The sequence below is a fragment of the Corythoichthys intestinalis genome, chromosome 10, assembly GCF_030265065.1.
Source record: "Corythoichthys intestinalis isolate RoL2023-P3 chromosome 10, ASM3026506v1, whole genome shotgun sequence".
NCBI classification, from domain to species: domain Eukaryota; kingdom Metazoa; phylum Chordata; class Actinopteri; order Syngnathiformes; family Syngnathidae; genus Corythoichthys; species Corythoichthys intestinalis.
The window spans coordinates 56,403,959-56,426,908 of NC_080404.1; the positions used below are offsets into that span (position 1 = coordinate 56,403,959).

The 22,950-nt window shown below is 40.8% G+C and overlaps 1 protein-coding gene across 1 annotated transcript in view; it reads left to right on the top strand.

The window, feature by feature from the left end:
* anapc1 (anaphase promoting complex subunit 1) overlaps window positions 1–20,980 on the top strand; it is a 93,227-nt gene extending 72,247 nt beyond the window's left edge. The window contains exons 42-53 of the mRNA XM_057848783.1: window positions 1,501–1,648; window positions 3,191–3,387; window positions 7,165–7,251; window positions 7,318–7,435; window positions 9,158–9,235; window positions 9,301–9,368; window positions 9,441–9,579; window positions 15,779–15,865; window positions 15,986–16,081; window positions 16,147–16,333; window positions 19,041–19,172; window positions 20,542–20,980. Of these exons, the coding sequence (XP_057704766.1) occupies window positions 1,501–1,648; window positions 3,191–3,387; window positions 7,165–7,251; window positions 7,318–7,435; window positions 9,158–9,235; window positions 9,301–9,368; window positions 9,441–9,579; window positions 15,779–15,865; window positions 15,986–16,081; window positions 16,147–16,333; window positions 19,041–19,172; window positions 20,542–20,675 (1,471 nt within the window). The 3' untranslated portion in view covers window positions 20,676–20,980. The remainder of the gene's footprint in view (window positions 1–1,500; window positions 1,649–3,190; window positions 3,388–7,164; window positions 7,252–7,317; window positions 7,436–9,157; window positions 9,236–9,300; window positions 9,369–9,440; window positions 9,580–15,778; window positions 15,866–15,985; window positions 16,082–16,146; window positions 16,334–19,040; window positions 19,173–20,541) is intronic.
* Window positions 20,981–22,950: the final 1,970 nt, after the last annotated feature.

Consider the following 22,950-nt stretch of genomic DNA (forward strand, 5'->3'; position numbering starts at 1 on the left):
AATCATGTATATCACACTCTATACCACAATTTACAAAATAGATGGCGCTAGATGGATAAATAGTGCTAGATAGATAACGTTGGATGGCTGGATGGATGGATGGACAGTGCTAGATAGAGCTTTTGAGCAAGAGGATATAGATTGCACTGAGTACTTAGAGATAGCCATTGTGAAAAATACCGCTAGATAGATAGCGCAAGATTGATGGCTAAATAGCGCTGCTAGATAGCTAGCTAGCGCTGGATATAGATAGATATAGATAGAACCGGATAGACTTAGAGATAGCCATAGCGATAGATATAGAGCTAGATAGATTGACCTAGCTCGCAAACTAAATTGCTCTAGATAGATAACGCGAGATAGATAGATGGCTAGATAGCGATGCTAGATAAATAGCTAGCTTGCAGTTGATATAGATCACTGTAGAGCTATAGATAGCAGTCAATACGGATAGCCATAGCGATAGATATCAAGCTAGATTGATTGCGCTAGATAGGTAGATAAATAGCTAGCTAGCTAGCTGGCGCTGGATGTAGATAGATAGCTATAGAAATATAGATGGATAAATAGCTAGCTGTAGAGATATAGATACAGAGGGATAGCAATCGATATAGAGCTAGATAGATTGAGCTAGCTAGCGAGCTAAATTGCGCTAGATAGATAAATAGCGCTAGATAGATAGCGCGTGATGGATAGCTATAGAGATATAGATACAGAGAGATAGATAGCTAGGTGGTGCTGGGTATAGATAGATAGATCGCGATATAGATACAGAGAGATAAATGTAGATATCCTTGATAGCGATAGCCATAGTGATAGATATAGAGCTAGATGGAATGCACTAGATAGCTAATTAGATAGCCAGTGCTGGAGATAGATAGATAGATGGATGGACGGACGGACGGACGGACAGGCGGACGGATGGATACAGAGATAGATATTATAGATAGCACACGATAGATATAGAGTTAGCCATAGCCATAGATATAGAGCTAGATAGATTGCGCTAGATAGGTAAATAGCGCTAGATAGATGGCGCAAGATAGATAGATGGCTAGCTAGATAGCTCAAGATGGCTAGATAGATAGTGCTGATAGCTAGCTAGCACTGGATATAGATATCTATAGAGATAGATACATATAGAAAGCACTCGATAGAGATAGCCATAGCGATAGATATAGAGCTAGCTAGATAGATTGCGCTAGCTAGATAAATAGGGCTAGATAGATAACTAGCGCTGGATATAGATAATGATAGATAGCTACAGAGATAGATACAGAGATATACAGTATATTGCACTTGATAGAGATAGAGATAGCCATAGCGATAGATATAAAGCTAGATAGATAGCGTTTCATATAGCTATAAAGACGGAGATATAGATACAGAGAGATAGAGATAGTGCTAGATAGGTATAGATACAGATAGAGCTATAGAATGTGGTGTACCCTGTTGATTATTCCTCTAACTGTCCACATTGTCTTCTTTCCATTCTCTCAGCCAAGTGCAGGACTACATCACTGCGGGCGCTTGCATGGCACTCGGCCTTCGCTTTGCGGGTTCCGCCAATTCGGATGCCTTCGACTGCCTGGACGATTTCGCCAAGAGCTTCATGCAAGTCATGTCTTCCTACGGTACAGCCTCTGTGGTAAGTCTTTACATCAAATATGTAGTCACTCTATGGCCGCGATGTGTTATAGACCCTACTCACCTACGTCACAAAATGGGCGTGTCGCTGTTTCCGGCCGCCATATTGTACCTATTTTTTAGACCTATTCTCATTGTTTTCAATTAGTCGAGCAAGTTATAGAGCAATTCATGGAAGCCCCGGTGTTATCTGACGCTGTAAACTCATTGGATGCATTGCATAAAAGGCGTTACGTGGAAAAGCTTCAGTTTATCCATTCGCCAGATCCGTATTTAATACCTAAATCGATGTTTTTCGACCCGCTGGCTTCGCCGTCTTTGCCTGACCCTGATATTTACAACTATCTTGTCAACACAAAATCAGCCTATTCTCACTAAAGTTTGAAAAACTTTAAGAGCTTGGAGGCTTATAAATGCTACGTTGCTGGTTGGGTGAAACAGGTCCTCGTACACGAAAATTCGCCAGGAATCTTGTGCTCGGAAGGTGAGTTACGAAATTTTCAATTCAAAATCTTTTGTTCTTGCTGACATCCACTGTCAAGTCTAATGTATTTCATGTCATTTGTCAATGGAGCTAGGGCTTTTAATGTTTATATGGTTTAGCGATAGCACTCTCACTACATACATATATAATAAATATGAAGTGCGATAGCACTACTCCAGATTGTCCCTAGTTGAATTTATTTTTTGGCTTTTGACCTCAATAGTGAAATTGTAAATTAATTGTATGACAACTGTCTTATTATCCCCTTATAATTATACAGTATATTTTCAGGTAGTTCATTCACAACGTCTGAGTGTATGTTGTCGGCGATTAGCCTAGCAATGATCTTAATTGTGGTTGTCAGCCCAAAACCCTCTAAATATATATTAAATGCATTTTACCAGATAAAAAATGACTACAACATAATCTGTGGTAGTCGTTTGGAGCCCAGTTTTCTCGTCGAATTGCAGCAGTCAATCTCGGTCTCCTCTTCGGGTCTCTCGGAATACGGTAAAACTTCAAGTCTCTCCGTCTATCTTCTCTGTTTTTGCAACCGACCGCCACACACGACTTCACCATTTTGATTATTAATGTTAACGAGCAGAAAAACACGCCATAATAGAAGGAATTTACGAAGCGCTAATGCATTAACATGACGAGTATACGGACAACATGGCGCGGGGGCGTGGCTGTGACGTCACGTGAGTAGGGTCTATATAACGATATTTATGACATACTTTTGAAATTATTTGGTGAAAAATGATACAACAGTAATGACAGCTTTTCCCCACTCATTTTATTTTCGTATTGATTTTAAACTGACCTTAGTACCGCAACCTAAAACAGAATGCCAGGCAAGGAAGTAATTTTGGGGCATTTCACGTCATTTCCTGTTGATTTTCGGACACTTCCTTATCATTTTGGGGCATTTACGGGTCACTTTCTGCCATCCGTTGGCCAAAAAGTGCATTGTAGGAACAGATCTAATGGCAATAATGATGGAAAGTTTTATATCGCACATATCGTATTGTCAACCACCATCTGTGATTTTCTCCGCAGGAGCCGGGTTCCTACAACATGCAGACGGCGCTGTCCATGATTCTGCTGTCCATGTCCATGGTGATGGCCGGCACGGGTAACCTGAAAGTGCTGCAGCTCTGCCGCTTCCTACACTACCGCACCGGCGGCGAGATGAACTACGGCTTCCACATGGCTCATCACATGGCGCTCGGCATGCTTTTCCTGGGAGGGGGAAGGTGACGCACAGACACACGAGCGCATAAAATTCCATTCTGGCATTTGGTGTCAAAACTGTGATTAACAATACTTATTTGTGCTCAGATTTAACACTCTGGAACGCCACTCGTCACCTCACGTGCGCGAGTGCCGTTTATTGCCTGACCCATCCTTTCTCCCTGCCGCTCTTCTTTTAATAACAACAATAATAATGGCTCCTTTAGGCAAAGTACATACTTAAAACAGCAGTGGCTATTATGATGAAGAGGCTGGATGGTGGCGGGTGACGCCACGAGTTATTATCAAAACAGCGTACTTCAAATGGAATGCGTACACGTTTACTTTGCCTTTTTTAATTGATGTTAGCTTTGCATGTACTGCTGTCTGAATCTGTTTATTATGACAATAAATCCTCAAAATGGCATTTACATTATTAACATTCTTTCTGTGAGAGGGATCCACGGATAGAAAGACTTGTGACTTTGTATATTGTGACTAAATATTGCCATCTAGTGTAGTTGTTGAGCTTTCAGTAAATGATAGGTGTGGGAACCTCTTGGTACCTCACGATACGATACGATTTGCGATACAAAGCTCACGATAACGATGATCTGACGATATGGCGATACAATGATTATCGATACATTGGTCAGGAAATCATTCTAGGATATTCTACAAACAACTAATTAACAGAAAAACAAGCTTCTGCTGTGAATTGGAATGACTTTATCACTAGTAGACGTCCAATCCATTTGAAGTGGGAGGGTGGCAGCGAATTCATTCGCTGCCACCCTCCCACTTCAAATGGATTGAACGTCTATGGCTGTCAGTGGCAGGCAATACCAGGCAATTTGATAATTTTAGGGCCATTTAAAGTCTCACTGGAACAGCACCAAACAAAAGGTCCAGCATCATCGCCTTGTCCAATGCAGATTCTTGACTCTTGACACCTTGTTCAATGCAGATTCTAGAGTCTTGACAAGGCGACGATGCTGGAGCTTTTGTTTGGTGCCGTTCCAGTGAGACTTTACAAAGATGATTGCCTGAAAAAGACATAAAAATTCCCTAAGTCCTCGATGATATGGGGCTGCATGTCAGGCAAAAGAACTGGGGAGATGGCTGTGGTTAAATCTTCAATAAATGCGCAAGTTTACGTGGAAATTTTAGACAGCTTTCTTATCCCTTCAATTGAAAATAAGTTTGTCATTTTCCAAGATGACAATGCATCATGCCACAGAGCTAAAACTGTTAAAGCATTCCTTGGAAAAAGACTCATCCAGTCAATGGCATGGCCTGCAAATAGCCCAGATCCCAACCCTATTGATAACCTGTGGCGGAAATGAGTGAGTGCTCATCCAAGACTTGTGATTCCATACTTTTTGCTAGGGGTTGTTTTATTAGAGGCGTGCGAATTTTCCGATTCTTAGATTATTCGCGATTCGGCCGTGGAAGATTCGAGAAGGATTCACAAACATCCAAATTCCGATTACTGAATTATACCAGGTAAAACAGAACTAAAACACAGTCAGCACGGTCTTCAGGAGGCAATGAGGAACGGACCGAGAGCAAATATCACGTTCAACTGCTGCCGCTAGATAAAAAAACAACAATACCTGACTGCGGCCGACAGCTGGTTCAAACAACGCCCAGTTGCTAGTTGCTACAAACATACGGCCACATACGGCTATAGTAGATATCACATATATGCAGAACTAGATGCTAAATGACAGACCACTGCGGTGTTAGAACATATTAAAAGAACTAGATGCAAAACGACATGCTTGCCGTTTAGTAGTTGCCACGTTGTAAACAGCCGCCATCTTAAAGCAGTAGACGTCTCTTGAAGGCTATGTTGTAGCGAACCTAATTAACTTTTAATCTGAAATACTCCTACTCAGCAAAATCTTGACTTGAATCTATCTTTAAATAATGAAACCATTTTAAAACTTTGACATATTGTAAGTAGACAGAAAGGACATTATGGAATAACGGGAGCAATTTTATCAACTTTAACGGTTGATTCACATTATTAAAGCTGCTGATACAGAATGGGGACTTGAGTATTTTACTTAATGTTTTTAACTGTTAACTTGATACTTAAATATTAGTTTGGTTTAGCCTAATAGGATTTATATATATATATATATTTTGGAACTAATGTACAAAACATTAAAAGGGGGGGTTTTGGGTGACATCAATAATCGATTTATAATCGAATTGGAGCCTTTGAATCGTAATCGTAATCGAATTGTTAGGTACCTAAAGATTCCCACCTCTATGTTTTATGGTGGAAGATTTTGATAACAACTTGTTGGTTCCTTTTTTTTTTTTTTTTACATTGACATCTTTTTAAAACGATATCTCGATTCTTGACAGGAGCATATCGATAACCTTTTGGGATACAAAGTATCACGATATATCACCATTTAGATATTTTGTCACACCCTTAGTAAATGATACTGTAGGCATGCCCAAATGCATGATGGGAAGTGGTACCGTGACTGTGCGTAGTGCTACCAATGGCTATATCTTCTCTGCGTTAGGAAATAACATAAGGTGTTAAGAAAAAGATCAATTGCTACCTTGCTTCCCCACATTGCTTCCCATGATATGTCTAATCGTAGGGAGAGGGATTGTAAGGCTTTAGCCAATTAAAAAAAGGCTCCAAAGGCTGCCAAAATTCACTCTACTCATGTTACGCTGCCTTTTATCTCTCTATATAGGTAAAACGGCGCCATTACAGATTGAGCGCGCCAATGCGTGAGTGGGTCGTGCAGCGCATGCATTAATTGCGTTAAATTTATTAACGTGATACATTTTTGAAAAACTTAATTACCGCCGTTATCGGGATAAATTTGATAACCCTACCTTAAGCCTAAACTAAAGACTCTGGATGAGTGTAACATATCATGTCTGTAACATTAAATACAATTAGAAAACACTTAAAAAATATATATATATTAAAAAAAGGCATGGCCGATATTTTTTTGCCGATTCCGATACTTTGAAAATGACGTGATCGGGACATCTCTAGTATTTATACATCAAAAAATTCAGGACAAAAGTTGCATTGTATACAGTTTTTGATAAAAACGTACGGTTCGGCCAAAATTTGCCAAAAACATACCCGTTCATCTCTGATGGCCAGTTTCCCGTTCATTTCCATTAGCCCTATTCGCGATTCATTTCAAAGGCACAAAAACGTCCATTAACTCTAATAGCGTACAGCACGTAACACTTCACCTTTGCTCATTAATATTCATGACGTTAGCAACTGTTGCTATGGGGGTCAAACCTCGTGCTAGATGAATGTAAAAAGTGTACGAACGAGATGTTTACTGAGCTAAACTGACCAATTCTGTCCGAAAATGATGGCCCTGGTGCTAAATTCACTTGCAAAGATGTGGGAGAACATACAAAAGTTCAGTTGAAGAGATGGCATGAGTGTCGAGGGCTGAAAAAGACCGGGAAAAGAGCCGACCTCATCCAGATATAAATAATAAACTAGTAGCTCGTCATTGTTGATGTCAATAATTACACCATACTCACTCATTGTGCTCAAACCCATAAAATCATTTGGACCCAAGCGCCAGCAGAGGGCACCAAACACCCAAAAACAAGTAACAAGCGGACATTACACGGCTGTCAATTTAATCTGAGCGGGGCATGTGCGTTAATTGCGTGAAATATTTTAACGTGATTAATTTAAAAAACTAATTACCGCCCGTTAACGTGATAATTTTGACAGCCCTAGTTATTAATGATTTTTTTTTTGTTTGTTTTTTGTTAACAAACAGGTTCAGCTTGAGTACCTCCAACTCTGCTATTGCTGCCCTCTTGTGCGCCCTCTACCCGCACTTCCCCTCTCACAGTACTGACAACCGGTAAGATGAATACACTATTACATAACATCATTTTGTCCTTCCTCTTCACTATCTTTTTCTTTACAGCTATCACCTCCAGGCCCTACGACACCTCACCGTGCTGGCGGCCGAGACCCGCCTGCTGGTGCCAGTGGACGTGGATTCCCTCAAGCCCTGTTACGCTCTTCTGGATGTCACTTATAAGGTTACAGAGAATCTCGGATTCCGTTTCCTTATGTAATTGTACCTATTTCCTCCTTTTGGTAGCATTAACTTTAAACGCAGCGTGCGTTAGTTTCACTTCACCTACTAAGACTGCCGTTTCAATTGAAAAAGAAACGTGTCGCTATTAGTGATGTTGTGTTTTTGTTGGTCAGGTTGCGGCGCGTCAAAATTGCCACGCTTGCATCGTTCGGCTCGCGTTTCCATATTAACTTGGATCTTATTTCCTCGATACACAAACACAGCCTGGTTGCTAACATAGTGGGGGTTCTCGCTCGCGTCTGGTAAACTTTGAAGGTCATTGATGGCAGAATTGTCGTTGAACTTGAATATTACATATACAGATATCCATTACTGACACAGGTAGTCCCTGGGTTATGATGTACTTAACTTACGTGAGTTTGACTCTACGAACAACAATAAAAGTCCCCTACCTTAAATGCTACGAATGCTAACCTATTTACAATTTGAATAGCAAATCGCTCACTCGTAACTCCACACACTGTAGCTGTAAACTTAATAACAAATACATTAGTGCTGCAACGATGAATCATTTTACTTGAGTAATTCGATTAGAAAAAAGAAATTTTGCTGCTTCGAGTATTCGTTTAATTAAAGCGGTGTTGTAATGGTTTGTTTTGAAAGTGTCTGCATTTCGTTTTATTGATTTGGGTAGATAGACTGCCCTGTAGTGGCAACAGTGAGTATGACGTAACTAATTTCACATGCCTGAATCCAGCTGCTCCCTGTTAAGACCAATCCATCTGCTCCCTGTTAAGACCAATGTAAGGTTTTTGTTTGAGCTAATGTTTTTTTGAACGTTTTTTTTGTGTAAGTTAGTCTATAGGTATATTTAGCTGTTTTTAATGCATTTGTAATTTAGTCTATACAGTAGGTATATTTAGCTGCTTTCATTTTTTGTGGGAATATGTGTTTGAACCATTTGTTAAAAAAAAAAAAAACGTTAGCATTTTATAGCATTTAAGCTAGTGGACTTTTGCTTTGTAAGTTAGCTAATTGTTTTTCTTGTACTTAGATGCTCATTTATTTTTACCATATTTCACCATTTATTTATACCATTTTAGTCTCAGCTCAGGTATTAAATATTTATGTTCCTTATTCAATTACTCGATTATTTAAACTAACTAGTTCATCGGTTAATCAGCTACTAAAATAATCAATAGCTGCACCCCTAAAATGCATACACAAACATGTATTAGCTTAAACAACTTACAGCCTTATGTGGGCCAAACCAGAGCGCAGTTGTCCTTTATCTATGTCAGACGAGAGTCTGCTTCTCAGTCATAAGGCAGACCCAATGCTGCCACCAGAGGGCAGTGTATCCTCAATCATTATACAAAAGACAATACTTTTGTGCTTTTTGGATATTTATTTTGGGGTAATCAAGGGGTAAATTCCGACTTACACAGAAATTCGGTTTGCGTCGCCATTGTAGGAACGGAACTGGTTTGTAACCCGGGGACTACCTCTACACAGGTATTAGTCAATAATGAGATTTTTTTCATTTCATTTCATTCGTTTATTTCAGGCTATGACGATTCAAGATTTATTTAGATTTGAACAAAACTATGTTGCTGTGCTACTTCTGTTTACATGGGTAGTTTTAGGTTGCAGCACTACTTGTGGCAGGTTAGTGTTAATGTTTGCCGGACCTTTTGAAATACTCGTTTGCCTCTCATGGCAGAAAACCGAGTGGTACGATGAGACGACGGTGGAGCTGGTGGCGCCCACCATGCTGCCTGAGCTGAACCTTCTCAAGCGGGTAAAAAAAAACGTAAGCGCGACTCCTCTGGACAGATCATTTAGCATTGCGTCCTTATCTGGCAGGTTCGAGTGAAGGGTCCTCGTTACTGGGAGCTGTCCATTGACCTGATCAAAGACGTGCAGCATCTCAAGTGTGAATCACACAAATTAAGTGTATTCACTGGGCACATTTTAAAGGACTGTTTGTCTGTCTCGGCGGTCAGGTCCATCCTGTCTCGGAACGGCGTTTTGTACGTGAAACTCCGAGCGGGACAGTTGCCCTACAAGGATGACCCTCAGGGCTGGAAGAGCTTGTTGGCTTCAGCGGTCAAGCAGCGCAGGCCTGGAGTCGGAGCCTTCAAGGTAAGGTCGTCAGATTGTGGTTGTTGTTAATGCAGATGTTGAAACATAGGTGACACAGAAGACGTTTGCGAATGTTTGAAAACGGTGCAAATTCATTCAAACTCTATTCCGTCTAAGACAGCCGACCGCTCACTTTTGCTGAAAAGTCTGATCCAAAATACTGTAATGCCACGGATGGGGGGGGGGGGGGGGGGTTCGGTATTGGCTTACCCAGTTTATTGTGGCAACAACAATAAATTCCCCTGTCTGATTGTCTCTTAAGGGGGCCGCGCTTAGTTACGGATAGACATGTGCCGGTTACCGGTTTCACGGTTTACCGTGGTGTGAAAACGTCGCGGTTTCAAAACCACTACAATTTTCCGTCATACCTTAGTACGGTATTCGCTATTTTTCATGTGCCAAAATGCAGCCGAAGTGGCTTGGTGCGGCACCGCTCACCCCTTCCCGTTTGTTGCCGTGAGTGTCACTAAACAGCCAGCAAACCCAAAAACAAATCCTCCAAACACAAGGCGTACTTTTCTTCAATTTATTGAGCTCTCAAATCGTGGTGAAATATACAAATGAAAACATTTAAAACGTTGTACAATTCGATTTTTCCACGTGTGATTAGGTTCAACAGGATAGCAGTAGCACCATTAAAAAGTTTGCCAAAAACAAAACACACATTTTCCTTTCAAATTCAATATACAAACTAACTAAAACTTACATAGACGAATGTTAGCCGAGGCTAAGCTGGGAGAGCAGCTGCGTCGAGTTTTTATGTCTCACAGCCGCTGAGTGAGAAACAAGCTTGAATGAAGGGGGAAAGAAAAAGGATCACGTCAAAGATCGCTAATTGAGAAAGGAGGTCTCACTCCTCACTTTTTTTTTTTTTTTTTTAAGATGAAACCTTTCCTCAACAATATTTACATTTTAACTAATTTATAAAACTAACTTATACATTTTTAACTAACTTATTAACTGATGAATTCTTTGTTCTTTTTAACACAAAGGCATGGCATCATGTAGACCAGAGTTGACACAGTGGCTGAAAATGGCGAAACTTCACTTGAGCTCCCCCCCCTCAAAAAAAGTCATACAGTATATATTTTTATTTAGAAGTGTTTTTACATTTTTATAGCAATTATTTTGTTCTTACTCTAATATTGAGCAACTTGAGCTGTGGCTGTGGGTATAGTCTAGGTTCTATTTATTTTAATTTTATATAATATTTGTTATTTTTTGTTAATTTATTTATTTTCACATTATAATCATGTTCCAATTTGCAAATATGTTTTGAAAAAATCCTCTTCAATGGATTTTTTTTTGTTTTTAAACCCATACATCTCAAAATTTTGGAGCTATAATTGCAATACCGTGATACCGCGGTATTTTTGCTCACGGTTATCGTACCGTCAAAATCTCATACCCAGTGTTTCCCCTAGGATTTTTTGAAGCTGTGGTGGTGGGCTGCATCGGAGTCGGACAGCCTCACCATGTCGTGCCACAGCGAATTTTTTTTCCTTCATTTTTTCCCCCCAAGAAGAACCATAACAAAGATATATTTGAAATATTTCATTAGCCAGGCTAATGTTGTACCTCTCAGCTACAGTACATGTATGTAAAATGCGTAGCTGATTACAGCTACGTTACCCGATGTACTAATGCAACTTTTTTTCTCGTGACAATAGTACGACTTACATCTCGTAGTGACTCAGGGTTGGCAACCCAAACTGTTGAAAGAGCCATATTTGACCCCAAAAAAAAAACACAAAAAAAACTGATACAGTATGTCTGGAGCCACAAAAAATTAAAAGCCTTGTACAAGCCTTATAATTATCGATACTAGCTATATTAGCCTACTATAGAAATGACTAAGTTGGCTAGAAATACGTAATTAGCCTTCATGATTAAATGTTTGTTTTCCCTGCAGTGGATCCTATAGAGAATGACGCACCACGTGACTACTCTGTTGTACTATGCCACCACAAGTTTAACTTCATTACAATATTAATGAATTGAAAGAATGTTTGTGTCATGTTTGTCCTCCTAGAAATCCTATTAAAACAAAAAAATATATTTCCCTCCCCCATCTTTTTCCAGTTTAAAAAAAAAAAAAAAAAAAAGCTCCGAAGCATCGCTAAAGAGCCGCATGCGGCCCGAGAGCCGCGGGTTGCAGACCACCGTCGTAGTCCTCCTTTTTCCTTTTATTTGACCCTCATAAGTACTACATTACCACAACAATAACAGTCCTTCTGTCAACTGACCCATTTAGAGCACTGGGGGAATTCTAATAGCCGTGTAAAGAGTTTTACTTGATTCGGTGAGAAGGTGAATAGTTTTTTCCCCGTTGTTCGTAAACTAAATTTCCACACAAAGGCACGTCGAGGTACCATTAACTTAGCAAGGAGAGGTATGAGAGTCATTTTTCGAGTGTCCCAGAGCTCGCGAAATTTGGGTGGGGGGGCGCATTTATCAAAGTTTTGTCAGCCGTAATTGTCTGAAGTTGGCGCGCCGGTGTTGTGCCGAAAAATAGCCACTCCACGTGAAATGTCCCCCCTGACGGGAGCGCCCACACGTCACTCGTACAAACAGCCTTTTCTTACCAATCGATGGACACAGAAACGACGTTCTTGTACCGTGAATATGTATCATTTTACTCTGCTTGAACTGATAAATCGTTTACTGTGACCAACGCTCTGAAAATAGAGCAAGGCTTTATTTTGGGCCCCGCCTCTCCGCAGTCTCTCAGCGCAAGTTAGTCAAAGTTTGCTTTCCGTCCAAGACGGCCGTCCACCGCTCACTTTCGCCGAAAAGTCCGATCCAAATTATTGTAATGCCCCGGATATGGGCAAGAAGGAGAGAAGTCTGTATTTGCTTACCCACTTTATTGTGGTAACAATAATAAAGAAAAACAATAACAAAATAACAGCGGGCTGCTACAACATGCGACCGCTATCTCTCGCTATCTCGCTCGTTCTCCCATTCTTCCTACTCGTTCCCCTTGCGTCTCTTAAGGGGGGGCCTGCATAGTTACGAACATTAGGCTACAATACACAATGAATAGGTGTCCGCTGAACTCCTCCCACTCGACTGCCGCTAGTTTGAAGCGGCCTTAAATTTTTTTTTTTTTAATTTAAATAAATAAATAAAATACATCTCATTTGCCAGGCGTGGCGGCTTTCATTTTAGTGTGGCGGTGCGCCACAATCTGTTGAATATAGGGGAATCCCTGCATACCGGCACATGCCTAGTTACGGACATTACAATACACAATGAATAGGTTGCCACTTTACTTTTTTGCTTTTCACTTTGCAACGGCCTTAAAAAAAACATCTCATTTGCAAGGCGTGGCAGCTTTTATTTTGGTGTGGTGCTGCGCCACAAACTTTTATACAGTGCCCTCCATAATTATTGGATTTATATTAATTATGTGTTTTTTAGCTTCTAATATATATATATTGTTAAATAAAATGTGACCTTAATGATAAAAAGAGAAAAATCCAACCTTCAATACAAGTGCATTCATTCAGTGGGGAAAAAAATCCCACATAAAGAAAAAATTATTTGACATCAAATAATGTGTGTCACAATTATTAGCACCCCTGGTGTTAATACTTTATACAACCCCCTTTTGCCAACAAAACAGCATCTAATCTTCTCTTATAATGTTTCACAAGATGGGAAATACAGAAAGAGGGATCTTCAGCCATTCCTCTTTGCAGAATCTCTCTAAATCATCCAGAGACCTGGGTCCTCTCCTCTGTACTCTCTTCAGCTCACCCCACAGGTTTTCAATGGGGTTGAGGTCTGGGGACTGAGATGGCCATGGGAGGAGCTTGATTTTGTGTTTGGTGAACCATTTCTGTGTAGATTTGGCCATATGTTTAGGGTCTTTGTCTTGCTGAAAGACCCAGTGACAACCTATCTTCAACTGTCAGCGGCAGAGGGCAACAGATTTTGATTTAAAATGTCCTGGTATTTCAAAGCATTCATGATGCCGTGCACCCTAACAAGGTTCCCAGGGCCTTTGGAAGCGAGACAGGCCCACAGCATCACTGACCCACCCCCATACTTCACAGTGGGTATGAGGTGCTTTTCAGCATGCGCATCTTTCGTGGCACGCCAGACCCACTTTGAGCTTTTTGGCAACAAACATTCTAAGTGGGTCCGGTGTGCCACAAAAGATGTGCATGCTGAAAAGCACCTCATACCCACTGTGAAGTATGGGGGTGGGTCAGTGATGCTGAGGGGCTGTTTTCCCATTAAGGTCCCATATTATTTAGGAAAAAAAAATATTAGAAGCTAAAAAACACATAATTATTATAAATCCAATAATTATGGAGGGCACTGTATGTGGAGGAAACCCTGCATGTTTTTTTTTTTTTTTTTAATATTGGTATGCCAAGCTGGCACCTTTGACTCGAACTAGCATAGCCACTCTGGAGCCCTGAAACTCATAAATAAGTAACAAACTGCACAGAATTTGTTGAACTATACCCCACCGACTAGGGATGGGAATCGAGAACCGGTTCCTATAGAGAAATGGTTCCGTGTGTTTCAATTCAATTCAATTTTATTTGTATAGCCCTAAATTAGAGCAGGGCGGTAAACCAAAAATTTACCGTCACCGCAATTCTTCACGTTGACCGACGTAATTTTGACGATGTCAGCAAATTCGGTAATTTAATAAAACAAGAAAATATAGTCTTTTCATCCCGCTTTGACTCTGTGTTGTTCGGCTATGTTCATTCCCCTTTAAGAAAGCAGACAGTGTGCTTACGTATGGAGTCACGTTGTTTTCAGGAAGCCAAACAAACAGAAGCCCGGTAGGCTAACGCTAGCGGCTAACACTACAAGTAAACGGGATGGAGTCGGGCTTAAGTTAGCTTCGCCAAACTTTCACCCGACATTAATTAAACTCTTGGCGGGTTCCAGACGTGCTTTCACCCGCTGTCCTCCCTGGTTCTCACGATTTCAGGAGAGGATGCTTTCAGTGCTTTCTTCTGGTAGCCAAGCCACAGGCTAACGCTAGCGGCTAACAGCGGCTACAAATGAACGTGAAAGAGTCTGATAGCGGCTCTAACCTTGTCGAAACGGCTGAAATTAATGAGTGGACTGGGCACAGACTTCATGTAGCAATCATTATGTCGCGTTATTTGGCATGTCTATGTGATTTCTCTGAAAGCTTTCATGATGGTAAAGCACTCAGCATAAAGTATAATCCAACAGTGAAGCCTATATATAATATGACAGTTGAATGGCCACAGCTATTTTTCTGTATGTGTTTGCTTTATTCTGCCATCATAAAACCTTAAATATTTCAGTGGCATCAGAGCAATACAGATTTAATCTGGTTGTGTCTGTGTGGGGGGTACCTGTATTAAAAGATGTTTCGGGAAAAAAATAACCTGAAACCTTGACGTAAACACTTGTGTTGAATAATTATGTCACAGCAGCCATTACCAATAAGTTGCCTGAAGTGTACTGTTAAAGCTGCAAGTCATTTGTGTTAGAATGACATGTTTGCACAGTCGTCATATTGATTTTTATAATGTACATTTTTCAAGTCATACAAGTTGTTATAAATGTTCACACTAGAATTCTTATTGTTTACAAGATTTTTTTTAATACTTAATGTTTAGACTGCATGTGCAATTGTTAAATTGAAAGCTGGTAAATAAATTTAACGAGAAACGGTTAATTTGTATTCCATGCATTGATTCAAATTTTCAAATTATATAACAGTCCGCTTGGGCGAATATATCGTCATTTATCGTTATCGAGGTAAATCTGCTCAATGTATCGTGATACGTACTTAGGGCCATATCGCCCAGCCCTACCCTAAATCACCATGGAATCGTTTGGCAATTTATCTAAAGATTCTCTTATCAATTCCAACCAACACAACAGCACGTAGGTTCAAACGCTCGAAAGAGTGGCTTCACTTCACGAGGAAAAATGACAACAAAGCGACTTGCAGTAATTCTGTTAACTCATTTGCTCCCAAAAACGTATAAATACATTCAATTTTTAATTGCTTCAGTTTCCCAAAAACGTATTTATATGTCTTTTGCGTTTTTTTTTTTCACAATCGGCATCTACAGGTTTATATATCGGCCGACCTCTAATTATAAACTGCAGACACGCCACACTTACCATTTTTATTTTTGGGTTGTCAAATCAAAATATCACAAATTCTTGGCATGTATTTGTGCAGGTGGAGGACATCTCCACCTTCACCTCTGACCCCACCCTGCTGTCTTTTGCCGAGTTCTTCTGCAAGACGTCAAACGGAATCAAGCACGTGAGTGGGTTTTTCGCAGGCAGGTTTCCGTGCCGTTTACGGCAATGGCAGCCAATTAATCGTTTTGACCCTGAATGGAACATTATCTACTACGATTGAAATATGTTATATATCTTACAGAGAGAGGAGACGGTGGCGTTATTCTCAGCCATGTTATACGAGTGCGTGACAAAGGAATGTCCGGAAATGCTGCCCACGTACGTGGCCATCGAGCAGGTAAGCACGTCGACGCGCCCGCTGCGACGTCACTCGTGCCTCTTAACGGAATTTCCTCGAATTAGGCGGTCAGCGCACTGTGTCGGGGCGAGCTGCAGCACACCTTCGCCTTGTGGCAGATGCGTCTAGTGGTGGACCTTTGGGACGGGACGCTGCGACGTCCCGCCGACATCTGCGACGCGATGCTCTCCTCGGAGTTTTTACCAGTCATGAGGAATAAGGTGGACGTGGCGTTGGATTGCTGGCTCAAAGGTGAAATGTCAAGCGGATGGTGAAAATGTAAATTGGTAGCGGACAAAAGTGGACAAGTGGTAATTTGTGTTGTTTTTGGCAGCCAAAAACCTTTCGTGTTCATTTTTGCAGTAAATGTGGGGCTTGAGATATTAATTTCGAGTGATGAAATCATTTACTGCAAAGTGGACCCAAAGTGGTGCCGTTCGTTAGTGCTACATTTGCGCTAGATGTTGGGACACCCCTCCGATATAGAGAGTGTTGGTATGCTCCGTCAGTGGCTGCAGATATGGAAGGGCTGTGAATGACGGACGTAGATAAGGGAGGCTGCGTGATGTCAACACTACCATGTAAACGCATAATATCTACAAAACCGTCGCCGCACAAACAAAAACATTTACAGCACAAAAGATGGACACCCTTTTGAATCAAAATGGGGGGTGGTTGGCCTCAGATTGACCTATAAAAGCGTAAATATCTCAAAACGATAGCAGCACAAACAAAACTTTTTACATCGTAAACGGGCACAAACAATGGACATAATTTTGATATAAATTTGCATCTGATGGGGGGCGGGGGGGGGGGGCAACTTCATGGAGGTCGTCACTAGTAGGTAGATGAAGATATAGTGTCAAAGCGCTTTGAGGGCCTTAAAGGATGGAAAAGCGCTAAACAAATAACTCCAAGATATGTTTGTAATATAAAATAGAAGAGATTATTACAATTTGGTGCAATGAGGTCAAAGGTCATAGAGGTCAGAAATATGTCCGTGTTCAAGAAAGCTCAAGAACGGACTAAAGGGGTCATAATCAAATTTACAGGATATGTTGTAATATAAAATAGAAGGGATTTGGTGTAATTAGGTCAAAGGTCATAGAGGTCAGAAATATGTCCGCGTTCCAGATAGCTCAAGAAAAGAATAAAGGGGTCATAATCAAACTTATTGGATATGTTTATAATATTAAATAGAAGGGATTTGGTGTAATGAGGTCAGGGGTCGCGTTAACCGAATATTTTCCGTCGTTGACCGATTTTTTAAAACGGTGACGGAAAAAACTGAAGTCCATCCATCATTTTGACAGGTTGCAATTCACACCCCAGACCACAGGGTGGCGAGTGAGCATATTAATTAGCTATTGTCTCTCTTGATGCATGACGTCGTTGGCCTTACTCGGAAAAATGTCAAGGCAACTGAGTGTCCGAAGTTTCTTCAAAAAGCCCCAAAACGACGACGGTGTTGATAAAAGAGGTGAAAAAAGAGGGACTGCACAAGCGGGCACGCAATTCAAGTCCATGAGCACCAGGAGGAAAGTGTGAGACTGGGTTCAGGCCACAGCAGGTGAACTGCTAATTTCATTGTTCCATATGTAACCTCATCTGCTTGATGTGTAATGATGGCACGGTGTGGATTCTCTGTTAAGCTTGTTCAGACAGAATATTATTTTAAAATGAATGAAAACTAAATACTATTGAATATGTTGAAGCGGTATGCAATGTTAAGAGTCTCGTTAGCTGGAATTGCTGTGTCCAGCCGCTGTAGCTCTGCTGCTCTCTGTGAACTCTCTATTCAAGTGTCTGTGTCGTAGCCGGTAACGCGCTCGGCCAAATGGACACACAAGTACGGAAGGTGAATTATGCCAAACAAAGGGTCACCACAATGTCATTATCATCATTTTAAAAATTTAAGTGACGGGTAAAAATAGATTATCACCGGAATTTTATGACCCTGTCAGTCAAAATGACAGACAACGAAAAAGTCTAGCGCAACCTCTGAATGAGGTCAAAGGTCATAGAGGTCAGAAATATGTCCGTGTTCAAGAAAGCTCAAGAACGGACTAAAGGCGTCATAATCAAACTTACAGGATATGTTTGTAATACAAATTAGAAGGGATTTGGTTTAATAAGGTCAAAGGTCATAGAGGTCAGAAATATGTCCGTGTTCAAGATAGCTCAAGATATGAATAAAGGGGTCATAATCAAACTTACAGGATATGTTTGTAATATTAAATAGAAGGGATTTGGTGCAATGAGGTCAAAGGTCATAGAGGTCAGAAATTTGCAGGGTAAGTGATATAGTGGTGCGGGAAGTGGGGTGCTGAGGGTGCAGCAGCACCCCCTGGTGTTGGGTAGAAAAATTGTTTTTGTAAAAAATGAAACGCATTGAAACAATAGCGTATTTAATTTTGGGGATAAAATATTTACGTTAACATTTTTTTTTTGTTAATAACATGGTCACCACTTGACTTTGGTATGTGTTTTTTTCTGACAGCATTGTGTTTTATTTTATTAGCTTTAAAGCAGAGTGTTTATCTGTTGACCACATTAGTCAAGATGCGTATTTGCACCACCCTTATTTGATATTATTACGTTTAAGTATTTTCTTAAGGCATTTAGAAATAGAGCGCTGTCCTTATAGTAGCCTACTAGTAGTACGCAGACTACCCAGCATACGTGTGTACTGCCATTGTGCACGCCTTGTATGGAGAAAACACGCGAGCATGACAAATTTGGACCGAAACGGCTGTTTTTGGTTGGGAAAAACTGAAAAAGATCCTTAGCACCCCCTGCTGTGAGTGACTTTTAGCGCCCTGAAGTGATATGAAGAGAGGAGAAATAGTGGCGATATTGTGGGGCATGAGGGCAAAGGTAGCATGTCCACTTTACCGAATTTGTTTGCTTAATAAGTAGGTTTTCAATGCAGGTGTTTTAATATGCATTTGTTCTCCAGACAACAGCTCAGCGCTGACGTCCTACATTGGTGGCAAGGCCCTCTCCGAGGGTGCCGGATCAGCCCTATTGGCGTGCTTTGTGGCCTACCGCTCTGTCCCGTGCCTCAGGGACAAACTCATACATCTGCAAGGTAAAGGGAATTGGCCGGTATAAAGATACAAAATTCGCTATTAAACCTGTTTATTATACGGCAAAGGCAAAATTGTTACCTCATTGACTACTATGGATGGTGATAGATGTCCCATCCATTTGAACTGGGAGATCTGGCAGTGAATGTGATGTTGTGTTCTATGTAGGGCTGTCAAATGATTAAAATTTTTAATCGAGTTAATTACAGCTTCAAAATTAATTAATCGTAATTAATCGCAATTCAAACCACCTATAAAATATGCCATATTTTTCTGTAAATTATTCTTGGAATGACATTCAACATACGGTACATAAGTACTGTTTTTGTTTATTATAACAATAAATCAACAAGATGGCATTAACATTGTTAACATTCTCTTAAAGCGATCCATGGATAGAAAAACTTGTAGTTCTTAAAAGATAAATGTTAGTACAAGTTATAGAAGTTTTATATTAAAACCCCTCTTAATGTATTCGTTTTATTAAAATTTATAAAATTTAAATAAAAAAAACTAGTAGCTCGCCATTGTTGATGTCATTACACCATGCTCACTCCCCAAACCCATAAAATCATTTGGACCCAAGCGCCAGCAGAGGGCGCCAAACAACAAAAAACAAGTAACAAGCAACAAGCGGACATTACACTGCTGTCATTTTAACCTGAGCGAGGCATGTGTGTCAATTGCGTCAAATATTTTAACGTGATTAATTAAAAAAAATAATTACCGCCCATTAACGCGATAATTTTGACAGCCCTAGTTCTATGTATTCAAATATATATATATATATTTTTAAATTATGTATGTTTTTTTTTTTTTGGACATTTCGTCATTTTTTGGGTGGCGTTGTGATCTACGTTTTGAAACGTGTTTTGATTTCTTTATAGGGTTATATTGTAAGGATTTTTGTTCAAATTGTTCTGATTTGATTTGATATGAATCTCGCAGATGGATTTTCTTTCATATTAATTATATGTATTTTTTTTAAAAAATTCTTTTCATTTTGTCTCATTGATGATAGCGATCAATCACAGTTGAAATGTATTGAATGGAAGTCAACGTCAAGTTCACGTCTGCTTCAGCTTATCACTTTAGGCTTTGGCGTCATCTTGTGGCAGTTCAGAGTATTACTTCAGTGCCATTGATGCTGGTAGACGTAAATATGTAATTAATACCATTCAAATGTGTTGATCGCTATTAGTAGTAGACGTCCAATCCATTTGACGTCTTTCCATGGGCGGGGCTAAAAGAATATTTATGGGGGGGGGGCGGTTGTTTTTTCTCGCTGCTATTCTTTGGACAATGATCGGATATTCTGCGACGATACGATTCAAAGGCAGCCCTTTTAAATGTTATCCTCTCCCTTCCTAGGCTGCACTTCGCCCGGGGTTTTGATGACCAGCAGCAAACGGTTGGGAATCCCAATCAGAGACTTGCTGCGGCTTGCTCCGGTCCTTCTGGAAGGCGCCAAGATACCCTTTTCCAACTCGATGGTTGCACGGTGAACCCCAGGTTCTCTCCTATCCTTAAAACCTGCACGGACTGGGCTTTCTGCTGTATGGAAATGCTCGGTTTGTTCAAGTTCTGGGCCATTTTGAGCAAAGACTCGATCATCTGTTTCAAGATGGCATGGATTCTATTTTTGCGTGATATAATTCATTGGTTATGTTAGTCTTTTACAGCAAATTGTAATGCTTCATTGTTTCTTTCACGAAAAAAACTGTATATAATGATATACTACATGATTGATTTTGACTCATTCAGAAGGATTAAATGAAATTAAAAACTATTTACGATGTATTTTCATTTCACTTCCAATTATTTTTAACCCTTTAAACTTCACTCATTGTCCAATATTGTTGGGTATCCAATAATATCGGCCGAGTGTTTTTCACAATTTGTACACTTAGCATTTTAAGACGAGACCAAATGACTTCCAGGAAACGGAACACACTCGCTATCATGTGAGGGAATTAATGGAACGCTGTTATGTTATGAATGTGGTTGGAAAAGAGCGTGACAGGAGAGGAGAGGGCGTGGGCCGTTGGTTTGTTTGCGTGCCGAGGAATGTTCTCGCAGCTGCTAGCAAAGTGCAGATTAGAAAGGATTGGTAGACATCAAGGCAGTGTCTCCACCACACTGTGCTTCTGCAAAGGGTCACCACAGTGAGACTTTTCAATTCAAAGCCAGCTGTTTCTAAAACTGACAACGCTAAAGACGAGACATCCTGGACAAGACAGGGCGAGACGTCCTGGACGAGACCAGACGTCATGGACAAGACGAGACGTTCTGGACAAGACTAGACAATACGACACTTCCTGGACAAGACAAGACATCCAGGACAAGACGAGACATTCTGGACAAGACAAGACGTCCTGGAAAGACTAAACGAGACGTCCTGGACAAGACTAGACGAGGCATCCTGGAAAGACTACACGAGATGTCCTGGACAAGACTAGACGAGACACTTCTGCACAAGATGAGATGAGATGTCCTGGACAAGATGAGATGAGACGTCCTAGACAAGTCGAGACGAGACGTCCTGGACAAGTCGAGCCGAGACGTCCTGGACAAGACTAGACGAGATGTCCTGGACAAGACTAGACAATACATATTGGAAAGACTAGACAAGATAACATGTCCTGGACAAGATTAAACAAGATGTCATAGACAAGAAGGGGCAAGACATCCTGGACAAGATGAGATTTTCCAGACAAGACTATACAAATAACACATCCTGAACTAGACTAGGCAAGACGTCCTGGACAAGATGAGACGTCCTGGACGAGACTAGACAAGCTAACACGTTCTGGACAAGATTAGACTTGACGTCCTGGACAAGACAGGATGTACTGGACAAGACTAGACGAGATAACATGTCCTGGACAAGACAAGACGTCCATGGACAAGACTAAACAACACAAGACATCCTGGACAAAACTAGACAAGAAGTCGTGGACAAGACAAACCGTCCTGGACAAGATTAGACTAAACGTGCTGGACAAAACTGGACGCACTGGACAAGACTAGACAACATGTCCTGGACAAGACAAGACGTCCATGAACAAGACTAGACAACACAAGACGTCCTGGACAAAACTAGACAAGACGTCGTGGTCAAGACAGTACCTCCTGGAAAAGACTAGACAGGATGTCCTGGACAAGACTAGATGAGATGTCCTGGACAAGACTAGCCGAGACGTCCTGGACAAGACTAGAAAATACATCTTGGAAAGACTAGACAAGATAACATGTCCTGGACAAGATTAAACAAGATGTCATAGACAAGAAGGGGCAAGACATCCTGGACAAGATGAGATTTTCCAGACAAGACTATACAAATAACACATCCTGAACTAGACTAGGCAAGACGTCCTGGACAAGATGAGACGTCCTGGACAAGACTAGACAAGCTAACACGTTCTGGACAAGATTAGACTTGACGTCCTGGACAAGACAGGATGTACTGGACAAGACTAGACGAGATAACATGTCCTGGACAAGACAAGACGTCCATGGACAAGACTAGACAACACAAGACGTCCTGGACAAAACTAGACAAGTCGTGGACAAGACAAACCGTCCTGGACAAGATTAGACTAAACGTGCTGGACAAAACTGGACGCACTGGACAAGACTAGACAACATGTCCTGGACAAGACAAGACGTCCATGAACAAGACTAGACAACACAAGACGTCCTGGACAAAACTAGACAAGACGTCGTGGTCAAGACAGTACCTCCTGGAAAAGACTAGACAGGATGTCCTGGACAAGACTA